Below are 27,744 nucleotides of genomic sequence, written 5' to 3'. Positions count from 1 at the left end.
TGTTTCTCAGATTTTTAAGTGTATGCTAACTATATCGACCAAAAATGACTTGACATTTGAGTATTAGAAAGTGTTTAATAAGTATCTAAATGATAATAACTGAGATTTAAATACATTATCGTCACTAAAAATGATCTTTCCGCGTATATCTTCCGCTTAACATCAAATACGGTGATAAGCTGTGACATAAGACCCGTTTATAGGTCAATCGCGGTAACGTAACTTGAATGTAGGCAACACTCGCTGCGTCAGTGTGGCTAGCACCGTGATGTTGGCACGTCGTGTGCCCTCCCACAACAAATAAACATTCCAATTTCGAAAAAAACACGCGTAATATTTGACATTTAGTAAAATTAAGGACCAATCAGTGCATTTATATTAGGAACCATGTTTTTTTTACTGATATTAGCGTTAGTTGGGTCTATTACCCTCTGTTTCTTGCTGATAGATTCCCTATGGAGTGTGTTGGAGCTCATATCTTCGTATTTGATGCCTTATTTCCTGCCCAGTGAGGTGCAGCCACTATCCAAGAAGTTCGGACCTTGGGCCGGTGAGTTGCATTTTTTTTAAATCAATATTCATAGCATTCTATGTGGTTCACATTGAAATCGACGTATAAATAAATGGGTAACAAGGTTTTACGCGGCTGTTTATGTACATAAAATGTTAATTACTTTCTGTAATTTATTTATTTTAATTCGAAAGAAAATGTGTGTTTATTGGCGGTATATTTAAATAGACATAGAAGGTAAACTATTACCTATTTGTCTACATTCAATTCACATGTGTGAAGTAATAATAGACATAGTTATTAAATAAAACCGTCATTTAAGAGTTAATTTAACTTATTACACGCAGTTAACATTTTAACTTCTCTTTCAAAGTAAGTACTAATTTGTAATGACATTTTCCAAAGCAATAAAATAATTTGATTAAAATTAATTAGTTTTTCCTTAGTTTAACTTAAATTCACATTGAAATGACTATCTTATCAACACGAGCATAACAAATTGATAACTCGAGATTCCAGTGAACCATACGACATGTACCTACATTAGAATTAGACAAATATTTTTTTAATTCGATTATTTAATGTCTCGTTCGTTTTTCTCCTAGTACCTTTTTTTCCTGAGCCGTGGAAGTAGGATGCAGGAGTAGGAACGGGGTGGTTTTTAGTCAGTAAGGGTCTGATACTCCCTCTCGCCTCGCCCAAGGTGGGAGAAGTTTTTGGTTAATTTACCCCCTCTTTTTTTAAATGAACTATTTAGAGCTCGCTCAGTCTCGATGTCTATATAAGAAAAACGTGGATATTGGAACGAATACAAGTGCTAAAAAATGCTTGTTTACATATTATTTAGAAGTTGTATGAGAAACTGCCATCTTCATCGTCAACGAATGAAAGACGAATGAAAGACATACATCAGCCTGTAAATTGACTCTTGTAGTTTTATGAGATAAAACAAAGACCTCTTCTCCACCTCTTTGAAGGTTTCCCAAAATCCGCACGGTTTGCAATCCGTTTGAGGATGCTGTTGCCGGTCTGTGACCTATTACTCGAATTAAATAAACATGACACGAGTAGGATGTATGACAAAACACTTGTCAATGAAAAAAAAAACAATGCTAATCACTTCATTTTATTTACATACACATGGGACCTGAAAGAAAAACGGAGCTACTAGCGGTTTTATAATTTTAAAGAACGCTCCATAAAATATATGCGTTTTAAAACAAGAGGAGAGATCCTTCACACCTTCAAGAAAAGAGCTTACTACATTTTATACTGTGTTGCGGGTTTCCATGGGAGCCGCTGATTGCTTACCATCAAGTGACCCGTCTGCTCGTATGCCACCCATTCCATAAAAAACCAAAATACTCTCATTTTAAAGGTAATTAAATTGCCGTTCATACGACATAAAATACCAATTAATAAAATACTTGTATCAGAAAATATTAATCAACAAAAGCTAGAATCCATTTCTTTGCTCCCAAGTCCAAGCGTAGTTTAGTAACTGTTAAACAAATGCTCTCATGAAAATAAGCTAAAAATCTCGTTAAAACAAAACCTTGACTTTTAAATTATGCGTAAGTTAACTGGCCGACGTAGACGAGTTCAGGGAGTCATACAATCATAATATATTAAAGAAAAACAAACAATTAATCGTGTTTTTAAAGTAGATAGAGTACTTATAAATATGTTTAATTAGATTCTATTTATGAGGAAAACCAAATAAAACAGTTGTAAGTAAATCGCGCCTTATTTTTTTATACTGTTGATACGAACACGTTTATGTACAGAGACAAATCTTACTTAAGTTTAATATTTTAAGTCACCGACCGTAGGAAGGGTATTGTTTTTATTTTGTTAGTTACAGTTTCCTTATTTTCGAGATATTTAAGCGGTTACTTGCATGAAATAAGTATAAAAATGAATCGTTAACGTGTTGCTAAGCGCAAATCTCGAGAACGGCTGAACCGATTGCGGTAATTCTTATTTTGTATTTTTAAGACAATGTTCTCATGTAAGAAAAAAATAAGAAATATCGGGATCCGCTAGAATTGTTAAATATTACTTATTAAAAAAAGCTTGCTTTTATTATGGTGGGACCATTAAATGCAATTAAAATCCAATTACATATACAAGTCTATGGGACCTTGAATTCACAGCATCATAAAAAATAAACTAAAATTAGAATACGAGTCTATCGGACCTTGAATTAATAGCATCTTACTAATGGTCATGGTCCCACAATATATAAAGGAAAGCTTTTTTTTTAAACTTGTATTTTATATTTAATCTGTGATTTAGTTTCAAAAATATATATGTGGTTTGTTTTTTGGCGACACTCTTCCTTCACACTTGTTGAGCACACAATCTTTAACAATTACAGAAATGATCCAACTATCCCTTCTAGGTATGTGGTTTCAAATCCTTGTCAAGACAGGTCTAAGAATTTAGAAGTCCCGGTAACTTTTTTTAAGGCATCAGCTGGCAAACGAGCAATCGGATTACCTGATGGTAAGCAATCGCCATAGCCCATGGACACTCGAAACACCAGAGGCGTTCCAAGTGCGTTACCAGCCTTTTGGGGGTTTAGCGGTTGTTGGGGAATCGGGGATTGGAAAGATTAGGCCTCCGGTAACCTCACTCACACAACGAAACACAACGCAAGCCTTGTTTCACGTCGGTTTTCTGTGAGACCGTGGTATCACTCCGGTCGAGCCGACCCATTCGTGTCGAAGCATGACTCTAACATTTTTGCATTTGTCCTTTACTTTGTTTGTCTTTAGGCTGACATATGAATTATTATGTTTTCATATAATTTCAATCGCCTATAGACTATACAAGTGTTGTCGACAGCTCTGGCCTTGGTAAACCGTTTCGTTGAGGATATGTGGTCCGGTCAGCCGGCCACTGATTCCTGTTATTATTTATAGAAATTGTCTGTTTGTCGGTTAAGTTGTTGTTACTGTGACTGCTGTGGTCTTAGATTCGGTGTTTCATATCGAGATCATAATATGTGTCATTTGCGAAGTTGCATAAAAACAACGTGAAACAACGCTTGCGTAATGTGAGTGAGATTACTGAAGGCCATTGGGATTAGGACGTCAAATTAGGCCGATTCCCCAACAACCCTTAAATTTCTAACCCCCAAAAGGCCAACAACGTACTTGTAACGCCTCTGGTGTCGTGTCCATGGGCGGCGGCGATTGCTTACCATCAGGTGATATGACTGCTCGTTTACCGGCGTGTTCCATAAAAAATATATAAAGACAAAAATTTTATGCAGGTCGGGTAACATTGAGTGTGGTTATTCGTGTTGTTTGCAACGATTACTGTTTCTCTTAAATTCTTATAATGTTGCGTTTTATTTTATTTTATTGAGATTTGGCAATGCTTTCTAAATTGATTGCAATGGTTGCAATTACAATGGTGTAAAATAAGTAATTATTATTCTGTGCAGTCTACCTTTCACTTTTATTCTTTGAGTTGATTTAAATGTCAAAATCATTTGATTTTAATTTATTAAAATTGTAAATGAATTACTTAAAAAATATTTTTAGTAGCACAGTGTATTATTTAAATATTTTTAATGAATTCGGTCTATTTAAATTATATGGATCCTGATCTAGACGTCAATGTAGTTTCATAATTTTTCTGGTATAAGTACCTCATTTATATTTCTTCGTAAAATGTTTTCGCAGACATTGCAAAAAAAAAATACAATTTTTTTGATTCTGCATATTATACCTAATAATAAAACCATGGAATAGAAAACTAGTTTCTGTATTCCTTGAATAACATACATACAAATTTTATAATTAGGCAGTTGGTAGTTGGTATTATAACATAGCAACGTTGCTATTAGATTGGACAAAAGTACATATATTATTTTTTATAATGGAGACTCCGCGATACTCTTTGGAACTGTTAAATTTTATAATTATTTCGTTGCTTAGCTTTGGTACTCCATTAAGATTAAGACCTTTCCCGAATAATAAATAAATAAAATAATCTTTATTGCACACTTCTCTCAATTTAAACATAGGTACATGTAAAGTTCTACATGGAGGGCTAAGGGGGAGGCCTTTTTTTCAGCAGTGGACGTCTCTCGGCTGATGATGATGATGACATGTAAAGTTATAGGATGATAGGGTACAAAGGCGGCCTTATCACTAGTAGCGATTTTTCCCACGCAACCTTTGGGTGGATGTAGCCGGTTCTAGGTGTACTAGCTTCTAGATTTACCAGAATTTTATACTTAGCAACAATATGTACCTTATGTACCTGTTTTACGATTCATTAAAACGTGAAAGTAATCATTAAATCATATTATCGATTATCGTATCGATTACAAACTCATCCATAGATGGTGATCATTGTAGAACTGTGCCCAAAGACTATTTCGCCACTGGCCGCTAATGTTCAGTGTTGACATGTCATCACTTTATGAGTAGTGTTGCCATGTGTTGAAAGTGTTGTCCGCCATAGAGATGTTATGGCGTTATGCAATGATGGTGTGCTGTTTCTTTACTTAGGTACTACATTTATGGTTAAAAGGAAATTGTTCTCGTACATAAGGTACCCCCAATAGCCGGCAACGCACTTGTAAAACGTAAATCCTCGGTGTTGCCTGAGTCCATGCCGATCCGATGATCAGCGTCAGTCTAATAATTTGCCATCAAATGCCATGAATTAAAAAAATACTAGATTTTTTATCAATTATATAAATATTGAATATTGAATCAATAGATAGATTTACGGCACCAAGGAGTTTCGATAATACTAAGTATGTTACACGATCCATACACACTAACATGAACTTTGAAAACAAACAGAATTTACGTGGTTAGGATCGTTAACAAATATTTCTTGGCAAAAAGTCATGTAATAGTCCCGAAATGCTGAAAACAAAACGCAACAAGTGGAGACGCATCGTGATCTACGTTACCCAAACAAAGTACATCAGTGTCAACCAGGACCACTCTGTGAAGAACACACGACTAAAGAAGAGTTATATACATCGCTGCCTAGCTAGATAGATACAGATGTAAAGCCTACCTAGTGGTGATAATAATAGATATCAAAGTACTACAACACCCCGCCCGCCAGTATTGATCGGACTAACTTGAGTTACCTAGCTAGATGTACCGTGCCGTCGTTCATGGCAACAAGATGGGTGTACTTACCTACTTCAATCTCAAAACTTTGTACCCTATTTGTGGGGGTAAGCCTATGGCCATGCATCGGATAGTTCATTCATTGATTTCTTTTGATAACTGCGAATGCCTGTGATGGTACTTGTATAAAAATAAAAAAGTATATACTAGTATTACTTAGTATACTTTTGTGTGTGTAATGTCTGTATAGACAGTATACAGATTATGCTATTAAACTAATTAATTAATAAGACAATTGGGAATGTTTATGACATTTAATAAACACCATAATTTATTATCAGGGATCAATCAGAATTTGCTAAATAACAATAGATTCGAACCCAAACACAGGAAGCAGTACAGTTAAATTAATAAAGTAATTCGTATTCCACACAAATAAATGTCATAAATGAATGCGAAAACGCGCACATCATACTACTAATAGATATGCGTGACCGTATGTCTGTGTTGTACGTGTCAATCTTTTAAATTGCTTTAACATAATCTGTAAAAATAGATCATGATATAAATCTATCAGAATGAGTCAATAAGAAATCAGAACACACATACATAACCTCACGCCTGTCTCCCATGGGGGTAAGCAGAGACAATGGAACGCCAATTGCTACGACTCTTACATAGGTCTTTCGCTACAAAAAGAGTCATCAATCATTTTATGCACGCTCGTAGTACTTTTAATTTGGCCCTTCTTTAATATATTGCCAATCTGATCTCTATATGTCCGTCTAGGGCGTCCTCTACCGACGGCCCCATTCATATCCACCTTTTACATTTCTTTCGTAAATCTGCTTTCATCCATCCTTTGTACATGACCAAAACATCGTAACATTCCTTTTTCAATCCTAGTCACTACATCGTCTTTTAAGCTATACTTATATTTATATTTTCCATATTTTAGTACTAACAGGGTTAATGACCTGATAGGCAATAGGTCTTTTCAGCTATTAAAATAACATAACTGGCGAAATATTGTATTTAACATGCAACTTTCTTACCCATCCCTTCACTTAAGGGAATAATTTACGATAGACCTATGAAGAATAACCCGGTGTAACCTTAAATAATTTATGTCGATAGTAAACACTAAGACAGTCCTACAATTATCTAAATTGCCACGGTATTACGGTAATCGGATTCGTGGTGAAGATGTGAACATGGACTGTTACACAACTATTACTCCATCTTTGTGTATGGGAAAGTCATTAAGTCTGACTGTGTGTTACATTTCGACATTCTGTACTTTAGTTATTGTATACGCGAGTCAGAGTGTAAAGTTTAGCTTTAATATAGCTCTCAAATACCTAGTCTTTGATTTTGGAGCACTGTACCTACTATGCTCTTTATATTTGACCAAAAATTTAACTTTAACTTTAAATTTAACTTTTTTTTCGGATTTTCGAAAATTTCTCAGTAGTAGCACGGAGTCTGAAACTGTGCCCAGTATATGGCAATAGACTCACCCCCTATTACATGGAACTTATAACACAAATGGTGAAAAATGGGTGTACATTGTATAGCGGCATTACGTGCCGTAATGTGCACCTCTGCCTTACCCTTCGGGAATAAAAGGCGTGACGTTGTAATTGAACTTTTGAAAGTAAATGAACATATATTTTGTATACATATATCGTACTGTTAGTGATGTTCATTATTATTAATGTGTTGCAAAAATGTCATTAGTCCCATGTAAAAAGGTGCACTTTTTTGTACAAAATGTAATTTAGGTAATTGCTCAAATAACAATACAATTCAAGAGGTCGTTAATATTAAATGTAATAAAAAAAATAATTATTCAAATAAAGGTATTTTCCCTTTCGTAAGGTAATTAGTAGCACCTTATTTCAGGTAGTCAGATATTTAAAGAGTTTACCTGAAAAGATAACAATAACATATGTTTTGGTAGTTTCTTTACTACATAGGTACATTATATTGCACGTGTTGCATTATATTGCCCGCTTTGACATCACAACAGAGAACCAAAACTTTTCATCATGCATTAATATCTACTTGTTAGTATACAATTTTGCATAACGTTTTATTTTGTTAAAGTTTTTTAAAATATTTTGTTACACACACATAAGAATTTTCTCCTATGTCGTGGGTGCGTTTACAAACATACAATATTACATGCACATGCCACCCCATACCAGAAACAACAATTTGTAGATCACACAAAGAGTTGCTCCGTGCGGAAATCGAACCCGCTACACTTTGCATGGCAGCCAGTGTAGTCAACGTTATTTTATAGAGTAATTTACAATTTTCTTCTAACAGATATCAAACACGTGTTATATTTCTTAAGGAATTAAGCATAATTGTCTCGGAAAATGAGTCAACGAAGAGGGGATGTATCGATCCCGTGATTTCACCATCACTCCAAACTCCAAGGTGACTTGTTAGCGACGGGCCTATTATGCTAACCACTAATTTTAACTGAAGACCACAAAGTATACGGTTCAAGTTTTGCTTCTCCCGCCTTTCTCATTACTTTGTTCGTGAGTTTGGGATTTGTTTGTGAGTTTACGTAGGTACCTAGTTGTTTTACTCTGATTTGTAATTTTCTGGTTGGTTTAACGCTTTAAGCGCGCAAGTTAAATATCAATTATCATGCCTCCAGCGCGCAGCTACAAATCGAAAAATTATACATACCTATATACAATAAGCAATGAGGAGCAATCGTGTGAATAGAACGAAAAAATCATGTATGTGTTCTGTCGCAGCAATACGACAAGAAAGGCAGGGACACGAAGGGTTAAATGTGGTTTATAATAGATACTAAATTTAGTATTTCAGTAAGGAGGATTGTCTACTCTAATGAAATAAAGATTGCGTTTGTTTGTTTGTTTACTTTGAATCGGTTCTGGACCAATTTAAAAATCAATTTCACCATCGGGAAATTGGCCTGCTTTTTAGACATAAAGGCAATGACACTATGGTAACATATATTATAAGTATTATATAAAGAATATAAATTAGATTATGTCACAGACGTCTTTTGTTTGTATTTTGCAGACAAACACAATATGCTGATGTAACACATTATTTTCGATAGTGATGTTATAAATATTCAAACATGCAAAAATCTAAGTGCTAACACTAGAATAATTTTAAAACAAATAAGTATGGCAAATGAACGCGTACGGCGTACACACGCTAAAATATCGCTAACCAGCTTAATCAAACACAATAAGTATCTAGTAAGTTAACCCGCAATAGTATAGCAATGCTATACTAGATAAAAAACATATTACCATTCAAAAACAAAACAATATTTTTTTTATATCGATACGTAAAAGAAACACTCTGTGCACGCGTAGTTGAAGGAAGGCAACGTTGCAATTTATTGCTTATTTTTCTATGGTGATTTTTTTATTTTAATCTATTAAAGACATAACGAGTTTAAAGGAACGCCCTCTGTTAGTTAACATACTGTATACTTATATACTGTATACTCTGTTATACTGTACCTATATGTACTTACCTTATATGTATACTTACATTCAAGTATAGGTTTGACATCAGTAGTTACTAGTTAAGCAACCACCTTAGCAACTATGATTCAATCGCCAAAATATTGCGATATCACTCACAAAACTCGAGTGTCATACAGCAAACTGTGACGCAAGTTTTTCAATGAAAGAAACAAGGAATGTTACAATACTATACTTATAACTTGCTATGCTAAATTAACTAAAAAAAAAGGTTTACTCGCGTAAATTTATTGAGAAACGCTCTACTAGTTTCGAGTTACAGAGGGACTCCACATCATGAGCAGCGTGCACATATACGTTGACGTCAGTACGCTGTTTCCTTCCTAAGTGTAGGTTTTACTAATGCATAAAATTGCATTTATTAATTGTATCATCTACTTTTTGCCAGTTATAAGTAATAACTGTGGGAGAGCCATGCTTCTGCATGAAAGGGCGGGCCCGACTGGAATGATACCACGGCCTCACAGAAAACCGACGTGAATCAACGGTTGTTGCGTTGTGTGTCACACACCGGTTCCCAATCCCCGATTCAACAACAATCCTTAAATTCTTAACCTCTAATAGGCAACGCATTTGTCATGTTTTATAACTGAGACCAGAGTAAGGCCTTTGTGAGCGTTTTCAGACTGGCTTATGGTATTTTATTTAAACATATGATTAGGTACAAACAACTGTCACTTGACTTGTCTGGTTTGCTTTCAAATAGCACCTTTAAATTTTTTTTCTGTACCTATATAAATTCTTATATTAATGCGATAAACGTGTTCAACGTGAAATTCTAGTACTATTGGATCTAATTTGCAACTAAGTAAACGTCTAATTTATTTATAATTTGGACAAAGATGATGATTACCTTGTTTTATGACCAATCGTAAATTTTAACGTTTAAGAGGTATCTGTTTTTATACAGGGTTTCCTACCTGCGAAGTGCTTTTGTGCTACCAATATTGAGTACAGTGTTTTATTCATACAGGAAAATATAACGCTGTTATCTCTACGTCATTGCTATAATAATATCAAATGTAGATCGAAGTCATAGGTGAAATAATTTACCCATTGATTACAGTAATCAATCATTGGAAACAAAATTGATTCAATTTCCTTACTGCTGGAGTATGAAACTGCAGTGATATTGATAGATATAATATGCACGATAATATAGACTGCAGTGATAATATAGTGAACTACTAATCAGAGGCGAGAGAAGTAATTGATTGATTTTCGCCCCAAAAAAAGTAAAACTAGATTTTTTATTCTTATAAAAAATTTAAAGCTGCTTGATGCTTTCCCAATAAAAACTGATTAAGACATACAAATGTATGTAGGAGTATCTATTGAAAACTGTTCAACATTGACCGCTAGCACGCTATGTGTTGCGTAACGTGCGCCGGCGCATACAATTAATACAACTCGCCATTTCTAGCTGTAGGTTACCTCTCTAGCCTTGTTTGGCTTGCGATTGTATGCTTGGATAGAGATTCGATTTGGAGTTCAGCAAAAACTAGTTTTTCTGTGTAAATCCTTCAAATGTGAAGTAAACAAAGTTGCATTTTTTATGTTTACATTGACTGAAACAAACTGCATTTTAGGACACTGAGAATCTTAACGTAATCCAAGCCTTTTAATATACATATTTTTTATAAATGTAGCCTCCTACAATTAAGTAAGTAAGTAAGTTACTCCTTAGTATGATACACTAACCTACCTGACAGTAAAAATAAAAATCCCATCAAAATCGGTCTAGCTATTTCAGAGATTAGCCAGAACAAACAGACAGGCAGATAAAAAATATTCTTTTGTATGTTGAGAATTTAGAACAATATTTTATTAATTATCGAACTCGACTAGTTTCGTAATCGTAGTCGCCGCGTCGTGTGTCGCGGAATACTGCTCATGAATATGAACGTCTAACATGGCTTGAAACTAGTCGAGTTCCTCCTCAAACAGTTACGTGAGTAAGCCGATAACAAATTAAATAACTAATTTGGTATGTCTCACGAAAGTTATAATATTAAGTACTCTAATTCTTTTGGTCATCTAGTTTGTGTATTCCATGGTCTACAAGTATTACTAACTAGCCATCCGCCCCAGCTTCGCATGGGTAATCATGCCTTTTCTTATACATATAAACCTTCCTCTTGAATCACTCATCTATTAAAAAGACAGCATCAAAATCCGTTGCGTAGTTTGAAAGATTTAAGCATACAAATGGACATAGGGATAGAGAAAGCGACTATCGCCCGAATACACAAATGCTACTCAATTTTAAGTTGTACTTAAATATCGTGCTATCTCTGTCATTTTATAAAGAATTGATAGTGACAGAACTACATTTGAGAGCGTCTTAAAATTGAGTGGCGTTTGAGTATTCGGGCATTTGTTTTATACTATGTAGTGATTAAGTACTCACCGCCTCTAAGAAGTTGAACTTGAACAGTAATGCCCGGTTTACATTATTCCAGTCCAGCGATCCAGTCCAGTACTGGATTGCTTACTGGAAAAATGTAAACCGGCACTGGAATGAACTGAATCCAGTAAGCATTCCAGTCCAGTAACTGGATTCGCGGTCTACTTTTCGGTCCAGTGCGATCAATCCAGTGCAACTGGAATAATGTAGACGGCCAATCCAGTGCCATTCCAGTGCTGACGAAGTACACACGTGTTGGTTGTTTTTGCGGACTTTTTTTGCGAAGAAAAAGGATTTAACAATGGTGAAGAAGTTATCTGAAGACGAAACTATAAAGTTTGTCTCTATATACAGAGATAATCCGTGTTTATGGGACATAACATCAGAAAATTATAAAAACAAAGCTATGCGCCAAACTAATTCTGATTTCGCTGATCCAATTTCTCACCCAAATCCGTTCCTTTTTTTTAGTTGCTTATCAACCTCTTGTAGCAAGAGTGTTTGAGCACGTTTAAAACATTTTCGAAACTGATCTCTTCTTGAAATCATTGTCACTGTAGGGTTCACACTTCAACGGCTTCTAAATAACTGGAATAATGTAGATGTACTGGATCTGTACAGATCCAGTCAATAAGCAATCCAGTACTGGACTGGATCGCTGGACTGGAATAATGTAAACCGGGCATAAAGGATTAATAAATATAATATTTTCTCACGTTTCTTTATCTGTTTTGTTTGGCATTAGAACAAGGCTGCCCTGGCCCTAATTATAAGTAATCGTACAAACATACACGTGTGTTATTAGATGTAAATAATAATAGTAGTCAACTCGTGTGTTCAGTACACTTAGTATGAGTTTGCTTTAAGTTTAAAATAATCGAAATGAGTTCGCGTTCGGCGTTCTGATTGGTTAGTTTATTCGAGCCGGCCATTTAGAGCGCTGAATCTCTTCGATTACTTTAAACGTAAAGCAAATTCATAATTCATACTAAGGGTACAGGCTACATACGACCTTTAAGCTAATAAATAAATTAATCTAAGGTCTCTGTAAAATGTAGTGTACTTTATGTAAATGTTTGATTTAAAGTAGGTGTGTATAGAGTGAGGACGGTGAGGGTCTGAGTTCATTATCCGGGTTGGGCAAAGATTGTTTAGTGGTTTATTGACCTTGACTTTTTTTAGTAATTGTAGAATTAGGTGATACAGATATCCGGAGCTACGGACTACCTAGCGGGTTACCGGAGCTCCGGCTCGAAAAGCAGGAGAAGGAACGGGGTGGTAGTGGGAAATCCCTTTGGTAGAGAGAAGTCATATGGTAATTTTCTTGGTATTCTTGGTCATTGGATATTCTGGGTCTCGTCGTCTCTTTCCCTTTCAAAGAATACCATAATCAATTTCAGTTTTCAGTAGTTTGCATTACGAAGTTATGAAATAGTAAATAACAAATTAAATGTTTCTACATTTCAGCATGACTAGACACAATATGGTTACGTTGTCTACGTAGCTGTCTAGCTATCATGCAACTAATATTAAACAGGTTTGATTGTTTGTTTGTTTGTATGTATGTATTTTTACTCCTATTGTTATGTAGCTATGCTACGAAGGTGTAATGCTACAATGCTACTAAGCTATGTAGCTGTGCGAGTAAGATGTGCTATAAAGATGCGCCACTGCAAAGTAGCTGTGCGAGAAAGATGCGCAGCTCGAGTATGCGATGTCTCGATAGTAAGGAAGCCATCAATAACACGCATCTTTCCATATACGCAGTTTTCCATCAGTGCTAAGCTATGTGTACCAATGAATATGGTTGATGGAAGCCAAACGCATCCACAGCAGTGTACCATAGCATAACTCTGGTGGGAAACCACCATAACATAAGCCTTTTTAAGGGAGGAAAATCATCCAATGACACCTATCTTGGGCGAAGCGAGAGGGAGTGTCAGACTCTCACTGACTAAAAACCACCCCGTTCCTACTCCTGCTTTTCTAGCCGGAGCCCCGGTCAACCCGCTAGGTAGTCCGCAGCTCCGGACCCTAACATAAGCTACTTCGGGAAATATTCAAAAAAATTTTTTTTAATTCTAAGCGAGTGACGCCGTTGCAAGAAGCTAGTTGTCAATAAAGTGAGTTACGTAAACATAAACAACTGTCTATGTACCTCCGTACTCCGTACCTGACCTCTTCACTCAGTCCCAAATGAAAGTGATGAATAATAACGACATGGTAATGTAATAGCACTCTTATTTCCGTGTAATGAAGGATAGTTTTAGCGTAGCACTGGTGTGTAACAATTTATTGTGCTAGTTTTGTATTAGTTTCCGTTGTTATGTCATAGTGTTATTGTAGCTATGTATTATGTCTGCTAATGATAGCTGTATGTCTTTTATCTGGTTATTAAATTTGATGTTTTCCGAGTTGGACAAAATAAGTAAAAATAATCTTGAAAGCAGACTGTGTTAAAATAAACTTGACTGCACGTTTGGCGCGATGGCTAGGCACGCAGAGTGTAACGGGTTCGTTTCCAGCACGGAACAACTCTTTGTGTGATCCACAAATTGTTGTTTCGGGTCTGATATGTGTATAAGAACTTTTATGTTTATCGTAGATGCGTATCTACAACACAGCAGAAAATCGTAGTGTAGGGCAAAAAATTTCAAAAAAAAAAACAATCATACGAAATGTTTATCTATATTGCAACCATGAATTAAGATGCTTAAACGGCCCTGTACATTCACAATGGTTGTTTGATTTGATGTTTTGAAACATGGTAACATCAGATTTTGGTAATCTTGTGCGGCGCCTGCGCAACTTTGTCTAAATTTAGAGAGATTTGGCATTCAGTATAAGGTTAATCTTAATGAGGTTAACTTATCTACCTACACAATGAATACTGAAAATAAATAAAAAACGAAATGTATACTGTATACTGTATATATAGGCATAACTATTAAACAACTGTATAATAATTCTGTAACAGAAGTATTGTTAGGTTTTTTCGGTGTTTTAGAAAATTTCTCAGCATTAGCAAGAAGTCTGGAAATGTGCCCGGTTTATGACAATAGACTCACCACCTATTACACCCATGTAATAGGTGGTGAGTCTAAGTCCCAACTTACAACATAAAATTGTGAAAAGTGGGTGTACTTACATTGTACAGTGGCATTACGTGCCGTAATGTGCACCTCTGCCTATCCCTTTGGGGATAAAAGGCGTGACGATATGACGATAATAATTAGATTTTTTGTATATTTAGATGGTAGAATATTTTGGAAAATTCAGCGACCATTTTGACATACTTACCTATACTCATAATGTGATGCATTTAAAGGTGGTTGTCCAATTAAAAAATAAAATAAATGTCATGTGACAGAAATCAAAGCTGGTCGTTATTATGTAGTCGTTTTTATGATAATATTTATTTTATGATGTCTTTAATAGTTTTGAGATTTGAAATAGGTAACATATTATTACTGTAGTGTAGATGTAGACTTATACCTACATATTGGATGACAACAAAAAATTTAATGCTCTGAACAGGAAATTTTAATGGCAATCTCATGGGGACAGGAACTATATATTGTATACCTTGGAAAAGACAACTAAAAAACTTCATATACTGCCAGAAGCTATTACTCTATGCGGATGACAGCTACTATTATATATATACCTATTTAATTTATGCAAAATAAATAATAAACTGCCTCGTTGGCCGAGTGAGTGCAAGTGTGACTGCCGGACAAGAGTTCTCGGGTTCGATTCCCGGATCGGGCGGAATATTGCTGAGCTTGTTTTGGTTTTTCGAAAATTTTATTCAGTAGTAGCACGGAGGCTGGAAAAGTGCCCGGTATAGGGCAGTACGATCACCTTTTACTACTGACTTATGACATAAAATTGTGAAAAGTGAGTGTACAGTGGCATTACGTGCCATAATGTGCACTTCTGCCTACCTCTTCGGAGATAAAAGGCGTGACGATATAAAAAATAAATTATTTATGCAAAAACTAGCAAGTGCTACTAAGTAAACAAAATAATACCTTTGTAATACAATTACAAAACATTTTTTACATTTATTCAATGTGCACATACATAAGAGGCTTATTATTGTAATAATATGTATTATGTTAAATGAAATAACAATATAAGTAGGTATTATTAATAATGAAAATGATATCTTTTATGTCTAGCGTCTAGACATTTGATATTTTGATTTAATAAATATTTTTTTATTATAATTAGGTATGATAAGAAAATCGAATATACAATCAAAATAGGTAGTTAAGTATGCATTTTTTTATAAAACTCGAATTTACACTTATATGTATAGATGTTTTTTCTTTATGTTTGAAATAATCTGAATATTCTCATTAAAGAAAAAAAAATTAAAGTAAATACATATCATCTGGGCAAAACCAAGGGCAGATTATATCTTAAAAAAATCCATAGTGATCAACGCATACACTGTTAACAGAAAGACAGTGACGTAACAAGCGGTTGCGTATACGCAGCCGATTGCTACCAAGGTCGATGACTTTCATAGGAGTAGAGAAATAGGATAATACGTGATCATGAACTTTGAGCTGCTTTGAGCAGCAGATTATTTATTTTATTAGTTACATAACTCATGGTGTGATTGTCATCAGTTATTGTTAATAATATCTTGGTTAAATACTGCTGTCTTGTAATCTTACCATCCTGGCATAACGTATCTAAAAAATTATAAATCTCCAATTCAGTCACATTGCGAAACACAACCCTGCCGTCGTTTTTTACGACAGGCGTTGCGGCTCAAAGCAGGAGTAGAAACGGGGTGGTTATTAGTCAGTAAGAGTCTGACACTCTTTCGCCTCTCCCAAGGCGGGAGAAGTAAATGGATGATTTTCCACCCTCAAAAAAGGCACGTCGTTTCACGTTAATTATCTTAGAGGCTTGTAGTATCACTCCGATCGAACCAGCCCATTCGTATCGAAGCATGGCTATCTCATACCTAAGCATTTCTTATTCGCGGACTACCTAGCGGGTTTACCGGGGCTCCGGTTCGAAAAGCAGGAGTAGAAACGGGGTGGTTTTTAGTCAGTAAGAGTCTGACACTCCATCTCGCCTCGCCCAAGGCGAGAAAAGTCATTGGATGATTTTCCTATTCGTGTAACCATCTTTAAGACAGTAACAAAATAAGAAAATAACATACGAGTAACTATAATTTGTTGTCTCTTTCTATTCCAGTGGTAACCGGTGCGACAGATGGTATCGGGAAGCAGTACGCGCTGGAGCTGGCTCGGCGCGGCATCAGCATCGTCATCATCAGTCGGAACCCTGACAAGCTGAGAGCTGTGGCTTCTGAAATAGGTTGGTATAGGACTAGAGTCTAGGAGAATGCTGGACTCGAGTCATAATTTCTTTGGCTATTTTGGGTAGTTTTATTAATGACCTTTTGTTTTGGAATACAGCCTAACACGACTTTTACTAAAATCGAGCGAAGAATCTTCTTCTAACAATAACAAACCCAAAAAAGACATAACGAATCTATAAGGGTTTCGTTTTTTGCCATTTGGCTACGGAACCCTAAAAAGTATGATGTCTTAATGAATGAGCATGTAACCGAGTCTGAATTAGCGAAATTAGTTCGGCTGTTCTCGAGATTTGCGCTTAGCAACACATTCTACGATTCATTTTTATATTAAAGATAATAATTTAAAGTTTCCTCGTAAATTATTTCAAGAAAAAGAATAGGTGCCAACATGTAACATAACAATGATTTATGTTAAAATAATCTGTTTGAAATATAATAGGAAAATAAATAAATGGCGAAAATGTATTGTATCGAGATGAAGTTGGCTTTATGTAGGCACCTATAGACATGATGTATTCTACTACTTTGTAGACTTTACTATGATTTCCTAGTACTCGTAAGTCACAATAATATGAAGTATTATTGAAGTAAGATCTTCAGCAAACAGCCATAATTCTTTATAGCACAAATATTGACTGGCCACCATACATTATGTTTATATTTCTAACAGGCAATCTTGTTGAGGTTGCTACGCAAATATCGTTCTTATTGACTGTTGTTTAAAGGTCTACGCGGAAACCGATGGCTTAGATCACAAGATCAATATTTTTATCTTCATCGAATACATTTGCATTATAATTTATAACTACCATTTATAAGTCACCAGTACTGTTGGACAGACAGTATAGTTTCATCCCGGGACTCATAAAATAACTGGTGAAAAGTGGGCATAAAGTTGAATGTGTTTATAGTTCTTCTCTGCCTATCTCTTTGGAAACAGGAAAAAAATGCGGTATAATACACACTAGTCAGAGCAAACAGATGAACTGTACATTTTCTACATTGGACCTGGTGGTGCATAGTATGGTATGGTCCAGAAGGACAAAATATCGAGAAACTGTCAGACAGATAACAAATCTTGCAAAGTGCAGAAAATATCAAAACATAGCTTCCTTAATATAATTTAGTAATGTTAGCACCTAGGTACGACTATTTGTTTAGCTAGAATTGTCATTTGTGAATCTTGTTAGTAGTATATCCATAATTAAGTTATTATGTGCTAAAAATTTGCTGCATGACCACAAAAACAATTCTATTATGATTTTGGCACTTCTGGAAACATTGGTTTCTGCCAGTGGCTTCATCCGCATTCCTGTGGAATAAAAAGTAGCCTATGTGTTATACTTTTTTTACCAGACCATAATCTACCCCTGTTCCAAATTTCACTTCGATCCCTTCAGCCGTTTTGACGTGATTGAGTAACAAACAAACACAAATAATCGAATTTGATTGCACGGTTGGTGCGTTGGCTGGGCAACAGCAACACGGGGTAACTCTTTGCGTGATCCACAATGATTCGGCTCTGGGTGTCATGTGTATGTGAACTTGTATGTTTGTAAACGCACCCAGGTACAGGAAAAAATCCTAGTGTGGGGAAACGATTTAATATTAGTAAGAAGTAAGACTAGTAAGACAGCTAGATAAACAAGCCATAGTAGGTATACTGACCCCAGGTAAGACAAATACTCTTACGTGTGAGTATTACAAAACCGCGCTTCACCAACCATCTGCATTGCGTTTGCAAGCTGACGCAGTATTGTCGTACATAGTATTGTTACAACTACAATCACCATTGTCAGTCTCGTCTCTGCATTGTTTTGGATCATTGCGACATGAGATGATGGGTAGAAGTCACGACTGTCTGCTGACTGACTGACGTTGACATTATTTGAATGGAGGGAGGACGTTGCAGAGCAAGCAACCTGAGAGATCGCGTAACGCCGAGGATGTAATTTTCTTGGTTCGATCGCCTGTAATAGGTCTAATGACTATTGATATTTCAACCACGCCTAAATCATTTCTTAGCTAAAAGTTATTTCCGGAGCTGCGGACCACCGGGGCTCCGGCTCGAAGGGCAGGAGTAGGAACAGGGTGGTTTTTGTCAGTAAGAGTCCGACACTCCTTCTCGTCTCGCCTAAGGCGGGCGAAGTTATTAGATGATTTTCGCCTCAGAAAATAAAGCTAAGAGTTATTTGGCCTAGGCCATAACTAACCCCTTTCACCTTATGTGCCCATTATAGGGTGGTGAAAACTATCTCCATAATTTGTATTCTCTTCTTTATTCACTGAATAAAGCTATAAATTTGATTTACACGTTTTAACCCATGTAAATATGTCTTTCCAGAGCGAACGCACAACGTGAAGACTAAGGTGGTTGTGGCAGACTTCAGCAAGGGAGCTGAGGTGTACCCGTACATTGAGGAGCAGCTCAAGGACATACCTATTGGTATACTAGGTGAGCAGAATTATTATTAGGAACTAAATACAGTAGTTGATTGCAATGATGAGCAGTGATAATGAGATGTAGGGGTATCGAGTTATACAACATATTAGGTCAAGTAAACTTAAAAAGATTCCAGTACCCCTAGAACGAGTTTGTTTTACGTTTAACGGAATCGAAACGAGAGTGCGTTCGGCGCTCTGATTGGTTGATTCATTCGCACTGGCCAATCAAAGCGCTGAACGCGCTCTCGTTTCGTTTTCGTTCAACGTAAAGCAAACCCGTACTAAGGGTACTGGTGAGCAATAATGCAGGATCGGTGTACCTACAAACTACTTGAGAAGCTGGTAAGCATATGTGAAGGGACAGACGATTGTGGAACGAAGATATTTTGGCGTTATCTCAAAAATGTATAAATGTAATTTCTAGTTTCGGGTTAGAACTTACATAGACTTCATTCCCAACGTGATTTTGAAGCAAGATGACTAAGAAGTGTGGGAGAGTCATGCTTCGGTACGAATGGGCCGGGTCGACCGGAGGCCTAATTACTCCCCTTCCCAATCTGCGATTCCCCAACAACCCTTAAATTCCTAACCAAACCCCAAAAGGCCAGCAACGCATTTGTAATGCCTCTGATATTTCATGTGCCCATGGGCAGCTGCGATCACTTACCATCAGGTTATCCGTTAGCTCGTTTACGCCGGTATTCCATACTAAGAGAGAACTTTTCTATTCCAGTCAACAATGTAGGCGTAAACTACGACTACCCCATGCCTATATGCGAGGCGTCTCCCACGAAGCTATGGGAGCTGATCAACGTGAACGTGGGCGGAGTGACGGCGATGTGCCGGCTGGTGTTGCCCGGCATGGTGCAGCGCGGCCGGGGGGCTGTCGTCAATGTGTCGTCAGGATCGGAGCTCCAGCCGCTGCCGCTGATGACTGTTTATGCTGCTACCAAGGTATTTTGGTTGATTATTTGCAGATGTGCTTCTTGACTTCCTTGCTACAAGACTAGCAAGGTAGTCAAGGCAAATATTATTGAGTTTTTTTAGTGTGGAGTCTGACAAGGTGTATGGCTATACATATAGTGCAAAGGGTTATCACTAAGAATTTCTAACAGAAAGTTCCATAATACTTTGATTAACCTTTCATCATTTGGGGGTTAGGAATTTAAGGGTTGTTGGGGAATCAAGGATTGGAAAGGGGGGTAATTGGGCCTCCGGTAATCTCACTCACACAACGAAACACAACGCAAGCGTTGTTTCACGTCGGTTTTCTGTGAGGCCGTGGTATCACTCCGGTCGAGCCGGCCCATTCATGCCGAAGCATGGCTCTGCCACACTTGAAATACATCATCCACTATAACGTATACATCACCTGTCTTACTTCTTGTCTTCCAGGCCTACGTCCGAAGCTTCACATACGCAGTCCGTGAGGAGTATGCTCCCAAGGGTATCCACATCCAGCACCTGGCGCCGCTGTTCGTGTCCACCAAGATCAACGCCTTCTCCCAGCGGCTGATGGACGGCAACCTCCTCGTGCCTGATGCTGCCACGTACTCCAGATATGCTGTCTCCACACTGGGAAGGCAGCACAACACTACTGGTTATTGGGTGCATGGGATACAGGTACGTTGTAGATTGAATTTATGACTTATGTAACTGAAGCGCTTTTGCTTTTGTTTACTCCAAATGGCAAGGTTGCGCTTTTAAAGTAGTTCGAGTGGTCGTGTGTAGGCGTTCATGTACCAATTCGGGTATGGTATTGGGGCTTTCCCAAGCCATTGTCTATCCAAGATACGCGATTGGCACCCACGACACAGGAGAAAATACTTAAGGGGCAAAATTTAAAAATAATAATAAAAGGATATGTCTAGGTTTGATTCTAATTCTAGTACGGAATTTATGTGTATGTGTGGTGTTACTCATGATTTTTTGTAACGGGGCTGTACAAATTGAGCTTCTTGACATAAGATAAAAATTAGTAAAGCGACGTAAAATAAAAATTGTATGTTACAGTACTTCGCCATCAAAGTGGTACCAGTTTGGTTGAGGACGAAGTTGGGCATGCAGATGAACATCCAGTTCCGCCACGAATACCTTCGGAACGCCAAGATCAAGGCCAACTGAGGAGCTCGCCATACTACCAGACACCAGTCAAGTCACTAGCAGAGAGTCAGGGACCTCTCGCTAGTTGCACCAATGTTAGGAAATTAAATGTAAAGCATTCATAGGCGTAGCCAGGGGGCTTGAGGGTTCAAACCCCTACCGAAAAATGCGTACCTAGACATTACAGAGCGTTATTTTTCTAGTTAGCATAGTACATCTCCTGTTTGGCAAAGGTCTCTATGACTACCTATGAATCTGTTTATGTCATATTACATAAATTGTTTTTTTTCTCATGAATGAAGGAAGTTTTGTTCGTTTTACTTAGTTGAACCCCTCCCGATACTAAAACCTGGCTACACCTATGAAAGCATTAGTATAGAGAAAGTAACTGTAACATAAAACGCTTTGTGTGACATGTATAGAAACGTAAGTATGAGAAATATAGGTTATCTTATTTTTTATATATCATCATAAATATTGTGAGACAAACTAAATTAATACAATACTATACATTAACACATTGAACGCCGTGGTGATCACCGGTGACCGACGTTAGCGGAGGATTTGTTTTCAACAGTTTTCTATTGGCAGTCAAAGACTTAATACTATAATAAAGACTTAATAAATAAGGGATTTTAAACAAGTTGAGTACCGCCTTCGTGTCTATCAAATGTATGGAAAATATATTTTTTGTAATATAACTATCGTGAGACATATTAAATTAATTAGGTTGTACGCATTTTACTTGTAGGTGAAGCTGTTTTGTTCTCTTTTTTCTTGATTTTGGGACCTGTGCATAGCTTGAAACTAGTCGAGTTATCTTATCGAACAATTACACGAGCAAATCATACAGTGTTATTCAAAGAAAAATATTTTTTATTCTTTTACAAATTCATTAAAAACACTGAAAATCGATCAAGCCTGTTATGTTATTTGAAATAAAACCTTATTTTTTGTGATATAGAATTTATTTTTCGTTAAATCTTTTTATGATCATTTCGGCTGAAGTTAATTCGTTTTGAAATCAACTTTAAGTACATAATAGCAGTAAGGTTGATATTTGTTTCAATTGTATTATGTCTCTGTACATTGGTAATTTTTGTTGAGTTGTAGGGACATACATACAAATATTTGTTTGTGTGTGTATAAATAAATAGAATAATAAATGTGATATTGTTAAGTAAACTTTTATAAATGTAAATATATATTAATACATAATTAACTAGTTTGTTTTATTAATTTCGAAATAATTTTCATAATAAAGTTACATACTACATTAATAGGATAACTGGAGAAAAATGAGGAAAATGAAATCTCTTACAGACATATAATGTAAAAAAAAAATGTTTCAGAGAAACTTACCATTTTCACCAAGGAGTATATAGCCTCTTTACTCATGAATTGGAATGAAAAAGAACACCTTTGCTTAATAATATAAAAAGTAAAGCAGAATATAAAAAGAACATTTGACAGATTTTTATGTGGTTTGACATTTGTAGACATTTCCATTTTCCAGAAAATAGTATCGGAAAATGTACAATGGATTGTGTAAATGACCGAGAAATACAAATAGCAAGAATTAATTAAAAATATTCGGACTTGTTCGACACCACCGACATGCAGGTTGTTTTTTCTTTTATCAAAATATAATTTTATAGTTCATATAATATTAAATAAAAATATCACTACAAAATTGTTAGTTAGTTCTTTGGTTCAGTGACAGAGTGGTAGATTTGCTAAGTGAAAATTCCTGAAAAAATGAAAACTGCGAAGACAGTGCAGCTTGATCGATAACCTAGACCTAGATACTGATCCGCTCTGAAAAACATACACACGTTTACCTTTTGCGTGTGAGAAAAGGCTTTTGGTCAGCAGTGGCCAGTTACAGAATGTTGATGATGACACCTAAGCTTATAATGCACAGCTAGAAGATGTCCACTGGTGAACAAAGCTTTATTTAAACAAATGTGCTCCTTTTTGTGTTAGCACCTGTTGTGGAATTTACGGAAGGCCGGCCAGGCTGGTCGAGCGGGTGTTAGAAGCGGTAGGGGCCAAGAAAGTCGACTAGCCTTACGAACCGGCAGCCAGGACAGTCGCTCGAGCAGTCTCAGCAGTCGCGCCAACCGCAACGCTGCAAGTCGCGCCAAAGAGCTGGAGTTTCAGTTCTTCATACGACAAACTGAGGCATGTTACTGTTGTACTTTAAGGACGCGTTCTCATAATTGACAGGTATCGAATCGCATCACTACATTGACACGACTCTCGACAATACACACATACGCACGGATAGCTGCGGAAATTATGACAAAATGAACTTGATACTTTGAAAGTTTGAATATTTTCTTACTTTCTTTTTTAATATTTTTATTTTGTTTAGTGCGTGCGTAGACTCAAATGTTTTGTGTTATCTGTTGTTCAATTCCGTTCAGTGCCGAATTTGGGCTCGGATTATTCGATTGGTGTCATTTTCATAGTTTTCGGAAAGTAAGCGTTCGAAATCAAAAATCAAATGGTGCCAACGCAAAACTAACTTTTTACATGCTTTTATTTAGTTTCATATGTAAAGGATGTATGTATGTGTGTTTGTTTGTATGTTTCTATGTAACCGACCTCTTCCAACTCGATTTTTACCCATTTTAAACGGACCGATTTCGTTCAAACTTTGTAGACTTATCAAGGACCGGTGGCAAATTAATACCTCGTAGAAATTAATCAAGGGTCAGGAATCCCTGACGTGGACACTTAACAGCCCAGATGAACCTGAAGAGATATGAATATACTATCTTAAGAAAAGTTGTTCAGCGTGATGAGCACATTTTAGCGCCATACGAAAATCGAGGATGTAGAATCCCTGACATGGACTCCAGCCCAGCCGAACCTGAAGAGATTTGAATATACTTTCAAGAAAAGATATTTAGCGTGATGAGCACTTTTTCGCCATATCTTTTATACTAATTATTCTCATAACAATACTAAATTTTCCGCCTACTGTTAGTATTAATATTAAAATTATTTTGTTCGGTTCATCACAAAAACATGTTTTTAAGTTTTTTTAATCTACAATGTGATAGGGGTGGGACTTCTAACCCGTTAAGGCTGAGTACTACATCTAATTTTATCGACAAAAAAAATAATATGGGGGGTTGAACCAATAATTGAAAATATTGAAAAATTGTGATTTTTTCGGTAAAAATAATTCTATTCTATTTTTTTGTTTCTACGACGCATACAACCTTTGATATCAAAAAAAAGTAAAAAAAATATTAAAATTGCCATAATTTTAAGGGGGAGGGGATTCGACCCCTTCGACCCCCGACTTTTGTCGATAAAATTAGATGTAGAACTCAGCCTTAACGGGTTAGAAGTCTCACCCCTATCACATTGTATATTTTATTATGGTTTTATATCAATGGTTTTCGGGGTCGCCAAGATAAAAAAAAACAATTATGGTAACGAACGTGACAAGACCTGGGTGGAACAAACAAAATCCATAAAATAAATTAAACATCAATTCTTTATTTTCACGATATTTGTTTGAATATGCGAGGAATGAGCCCGTAAATTCATATTTCTTGCCTGTCTTGGGTCAATTAATTCCGGAAGAAGACAATTTTTATAAAATCGAATGATTCACTCCGTATTCGATATTAGCGACCCCAAAAACAATGACACTCATGTCGAAAAATGACAATGCCAGAATCTCTATAGAGCTTTGTCCCACCAAAAAAATATAGTGTACAGACATGCCAAATGTAGCATTCTATTGCTGCTCTATTACTGATAACTAAAAACATGATTAAAAGCCTTTAGATCTTGCGGTTTCTATATGAATCTAAGTACAAAATATTACATTTAGGTTAGGTTAATTGCAGTTATAATGGTAGAAATAATTAAATTACAATGCTATCATAGGGTGTTTAGCTATGAAAGGAAGGAATGTCATCACTCATCACCAATATCACCTTTAGTAATCCTACTTTAATTCATAATCATAACGAAACAACAATGTAAACAGAACAGACAGAGCGAATGTCAAATAATGACTTTTTGGACATAATGACACACGCACGCCAATGAGGTTTCGTTACATCTAATCACTAACGTTCAAACACGAAATCATAATTATAATATGCATTCATTATAATATATATTATAAAAAAAATTAACCAGCAGTATGTATTAAAACCAAATTCATATTAAAATTCGTACACATTACATTAATAAATCTTTTTTTATTGAATGACTCGTTTTGTTCCTTGTGCAAGCGTACTAAGAAACGCAGAGGGTCGCGATAAATACAGGAAATAGGCCTTGGGTTTTTTAAATTCTTTTTATTTCCTAATTTTTATCCGCAAGTTTATCAGAATAATAATTAAGTAACCAAGGGTCTGATTTTCATTGCATAATTTTGATTAATTTACATTTTTTGTACATTGATGAAATTAAGTGGGGCAGGATCTGGCATGGTTATTTATATATTTATGTCGGCGCCATCTTGAACTTAGATTTTCACTTTATATTCGTTATAAGCGACCCCAAAAACCATGAAAATGACACCCATGTTGGAAAGTTGGCAAATCTTGTCGGCGCCATCTTGGATTTTGATTTTGACTCCATATTCGCTATAAGCGACCCCAAAAACCATAAAAATGACACCCATGATGGAAAGTTGGCAAATCTAGTCGGCGCCATCTTGGATTTTGATTTTGACTCCATATTCGCTATAAGCGACCCCAAAAACCATGAAAATGACACCCATGATGGAAAGTTGGCAAATCTAGTCGGCGCCATCTTGGATTTTGATTTTGACTCCATATTCGCTATAAGCGACCCCAAAAACCACGAAAATGACACCCATGATGGAAAGTTGGCAAATCTAGTCGGCGCCATCTTGGATTTTGATTTTGACTCCATATTCGCTATAAGCGACCCCAAAAACCATGAAAATGACACCCATGGTGGAAAGTTGGCAAATCTAGTCGGCGCCATCTTGGATTTTGATTTTGACTCCATATTCGCTATAAGCGACCCCAAAAACCATGAAAATGACACCCATGATGGAAAGTTGGCAAATCTAGTCGGCGCCATCTTGGATTTTGATTTTGACTCCATATTCGCTATAAGCGACCCCAAAAACCATAAAAATGACACCCATGATGGAAAGTTGGCAAATCTAGTCGGCGCCATCTTGGATTTTGATTTTGACTCCATATTCGCTATAAGCGACCCCAAAAACCATGAAAATGACACCCATGATGGAAAGTTGGCAAATCTAGTCGGCGCCATCTTGGATTTTGATTTTGACTCCATATTCGCTATAAGCGACCCCAAAAACCATGAAAATGACACCCATGGTGGAAAGTTGGCAAATCTTGTCGGCGCCATCTTGGATTTTGATTTAACCTCATGTTCAAAATAATATAACGAAACATTCTATATTCAGTAAAGTGTTGCTCGTACAGAATGTGTAAAAAAAAACATACAAACAGCCGAACATAGTACCTCCTCCTTTTTGTGAAGTCGGTAAAAATATCAAGATTGGTTTGTGAAGTATAATATCAAATATTTTGTACTCGTACAGCGATCTTTTTCAAGGCCATTTTTTGTAACAGGCGACGCAGCGTCCACCCACGACAGCGCTCGAGCGCAGACTGAAATTTCATTTGACATTTTCTATCTAATAAATCTAAATAGTAAACAAATAAAATAAACTTATTGCTACGCTTTAAAGTTGATGTCTGACAGCAAAATAGGAGGAAAAATTAAACGGGAACTTTTATTTATTTCCCAGACAATTTGTAATATTTTCGTAATTTTTTCCTATAGTATAATTTTTGATTATGTCTGCTTCACCGGGATATTTTTTTGAGATTCAGAATTATGCGTGTAGTAGCAGTAAAATGTCACTAAACTCAACCCTTTTTTGTGTGAAGAGGTAAAGAAAAATCGTGTTTGCAATAATAAAATATAACTTTTTTCACATTACAAATCTATATTTTTGGAGATAAAGAAGTGATCTATCTATTGTAAATGTTAGTTATGTTCAGTTAAGTTTCTTTTGGTCGTAATATGCACCGAAAAATAGCTTATTTACGTCAGATTTGAGAACGCGTCCTTAAATTTTAACGCAATTTTTCCTTATTTTCGTTTGAACACAGGAACCCTACTTGAAGGTTTTACACAAAGTGTGTCTTATTTGTTTTTATTGTCAACAATAATAATTAAATAGTTAGAGAACAGGTTATTAAACTACTTCAATCTATCTCCCA

The 27,744-nt window shown here is 36.2% G+C and overlaps 1 protein-coding gene across 1 annotated transcript; it reads left to right on the top strand.

Annotated features, from left to right (window-relative positions):
• The first annotated feature begins 236 nt into the window (after positions 1-236).
• Positions 237-22,697, top strand: LOC118273522 (inactive hydroxysteroid dehydrogenase-like protein 1). Its single transcript, XM_035590536.2, has 6 exons — positions 237-550; positions 16,801-16,923; positions 19,272-19,382; positions 20,106-20,326; positions 20,768-20,995; positions 21,386-22,697. The coding sequence occupies exons 1-6, from the start codon at positions 388-390 to the stop codon at positions 21,494-21,496; spliced, it is 957 nt and encodes a 318-aa protein (XP_035446429.2). The 5' UTR covers positions 237-387; the 3' UTR covers positions 21,497-22,697.
• Positions 22,698-27,744: the final 5,047 nt, after the last annotated feature.

This window comes from Spodoptera frugiperda, chromosome 1 (assembly GCF_023101765.2).
Source record: "Spodoptera frugiperda isolate SF20-4 chromosome 1, AGI-APGP_CSIRO_Sfru_2.0, whole genome shotgun sequence".
NCBI classification, from domain to species: Eukaryota; Metazoa; Arthropoda; class Insecta; order Lepidoptera; family Noctuidae; genus Spodoptera; species Spodoptera frugiperda.
Note: the sequence above shows the minus strand (reverse complement) of the source record. Positions and strands in the feature narration are given on the sequence as shown.

Excerpts from the sequence above, each read along its gene's own strand:
- LOC118273522 (XM_035590536.2), top strand. The coding sequence starts at position 388 with ATGTTTTTTTTACTGATATTAGCGTTAGTTGGGTCTATTACCCTCTGT. Across the intron at positions 19,383-20,105 it reads CATACCTATTGGTATACTAG|TCAACAATGTAGGCGTAAAC; the intron begins GTGAGCAGAATT and ends TTTCTATTCCAG. Across the intron at positions 20,996-21,385 it reads ATTGGGTGCATGGGATACAG|TACTTCGCCATCAAAGTGGT; the intron begins GTACGTTGTAGA and ends TGTATGTTACAG.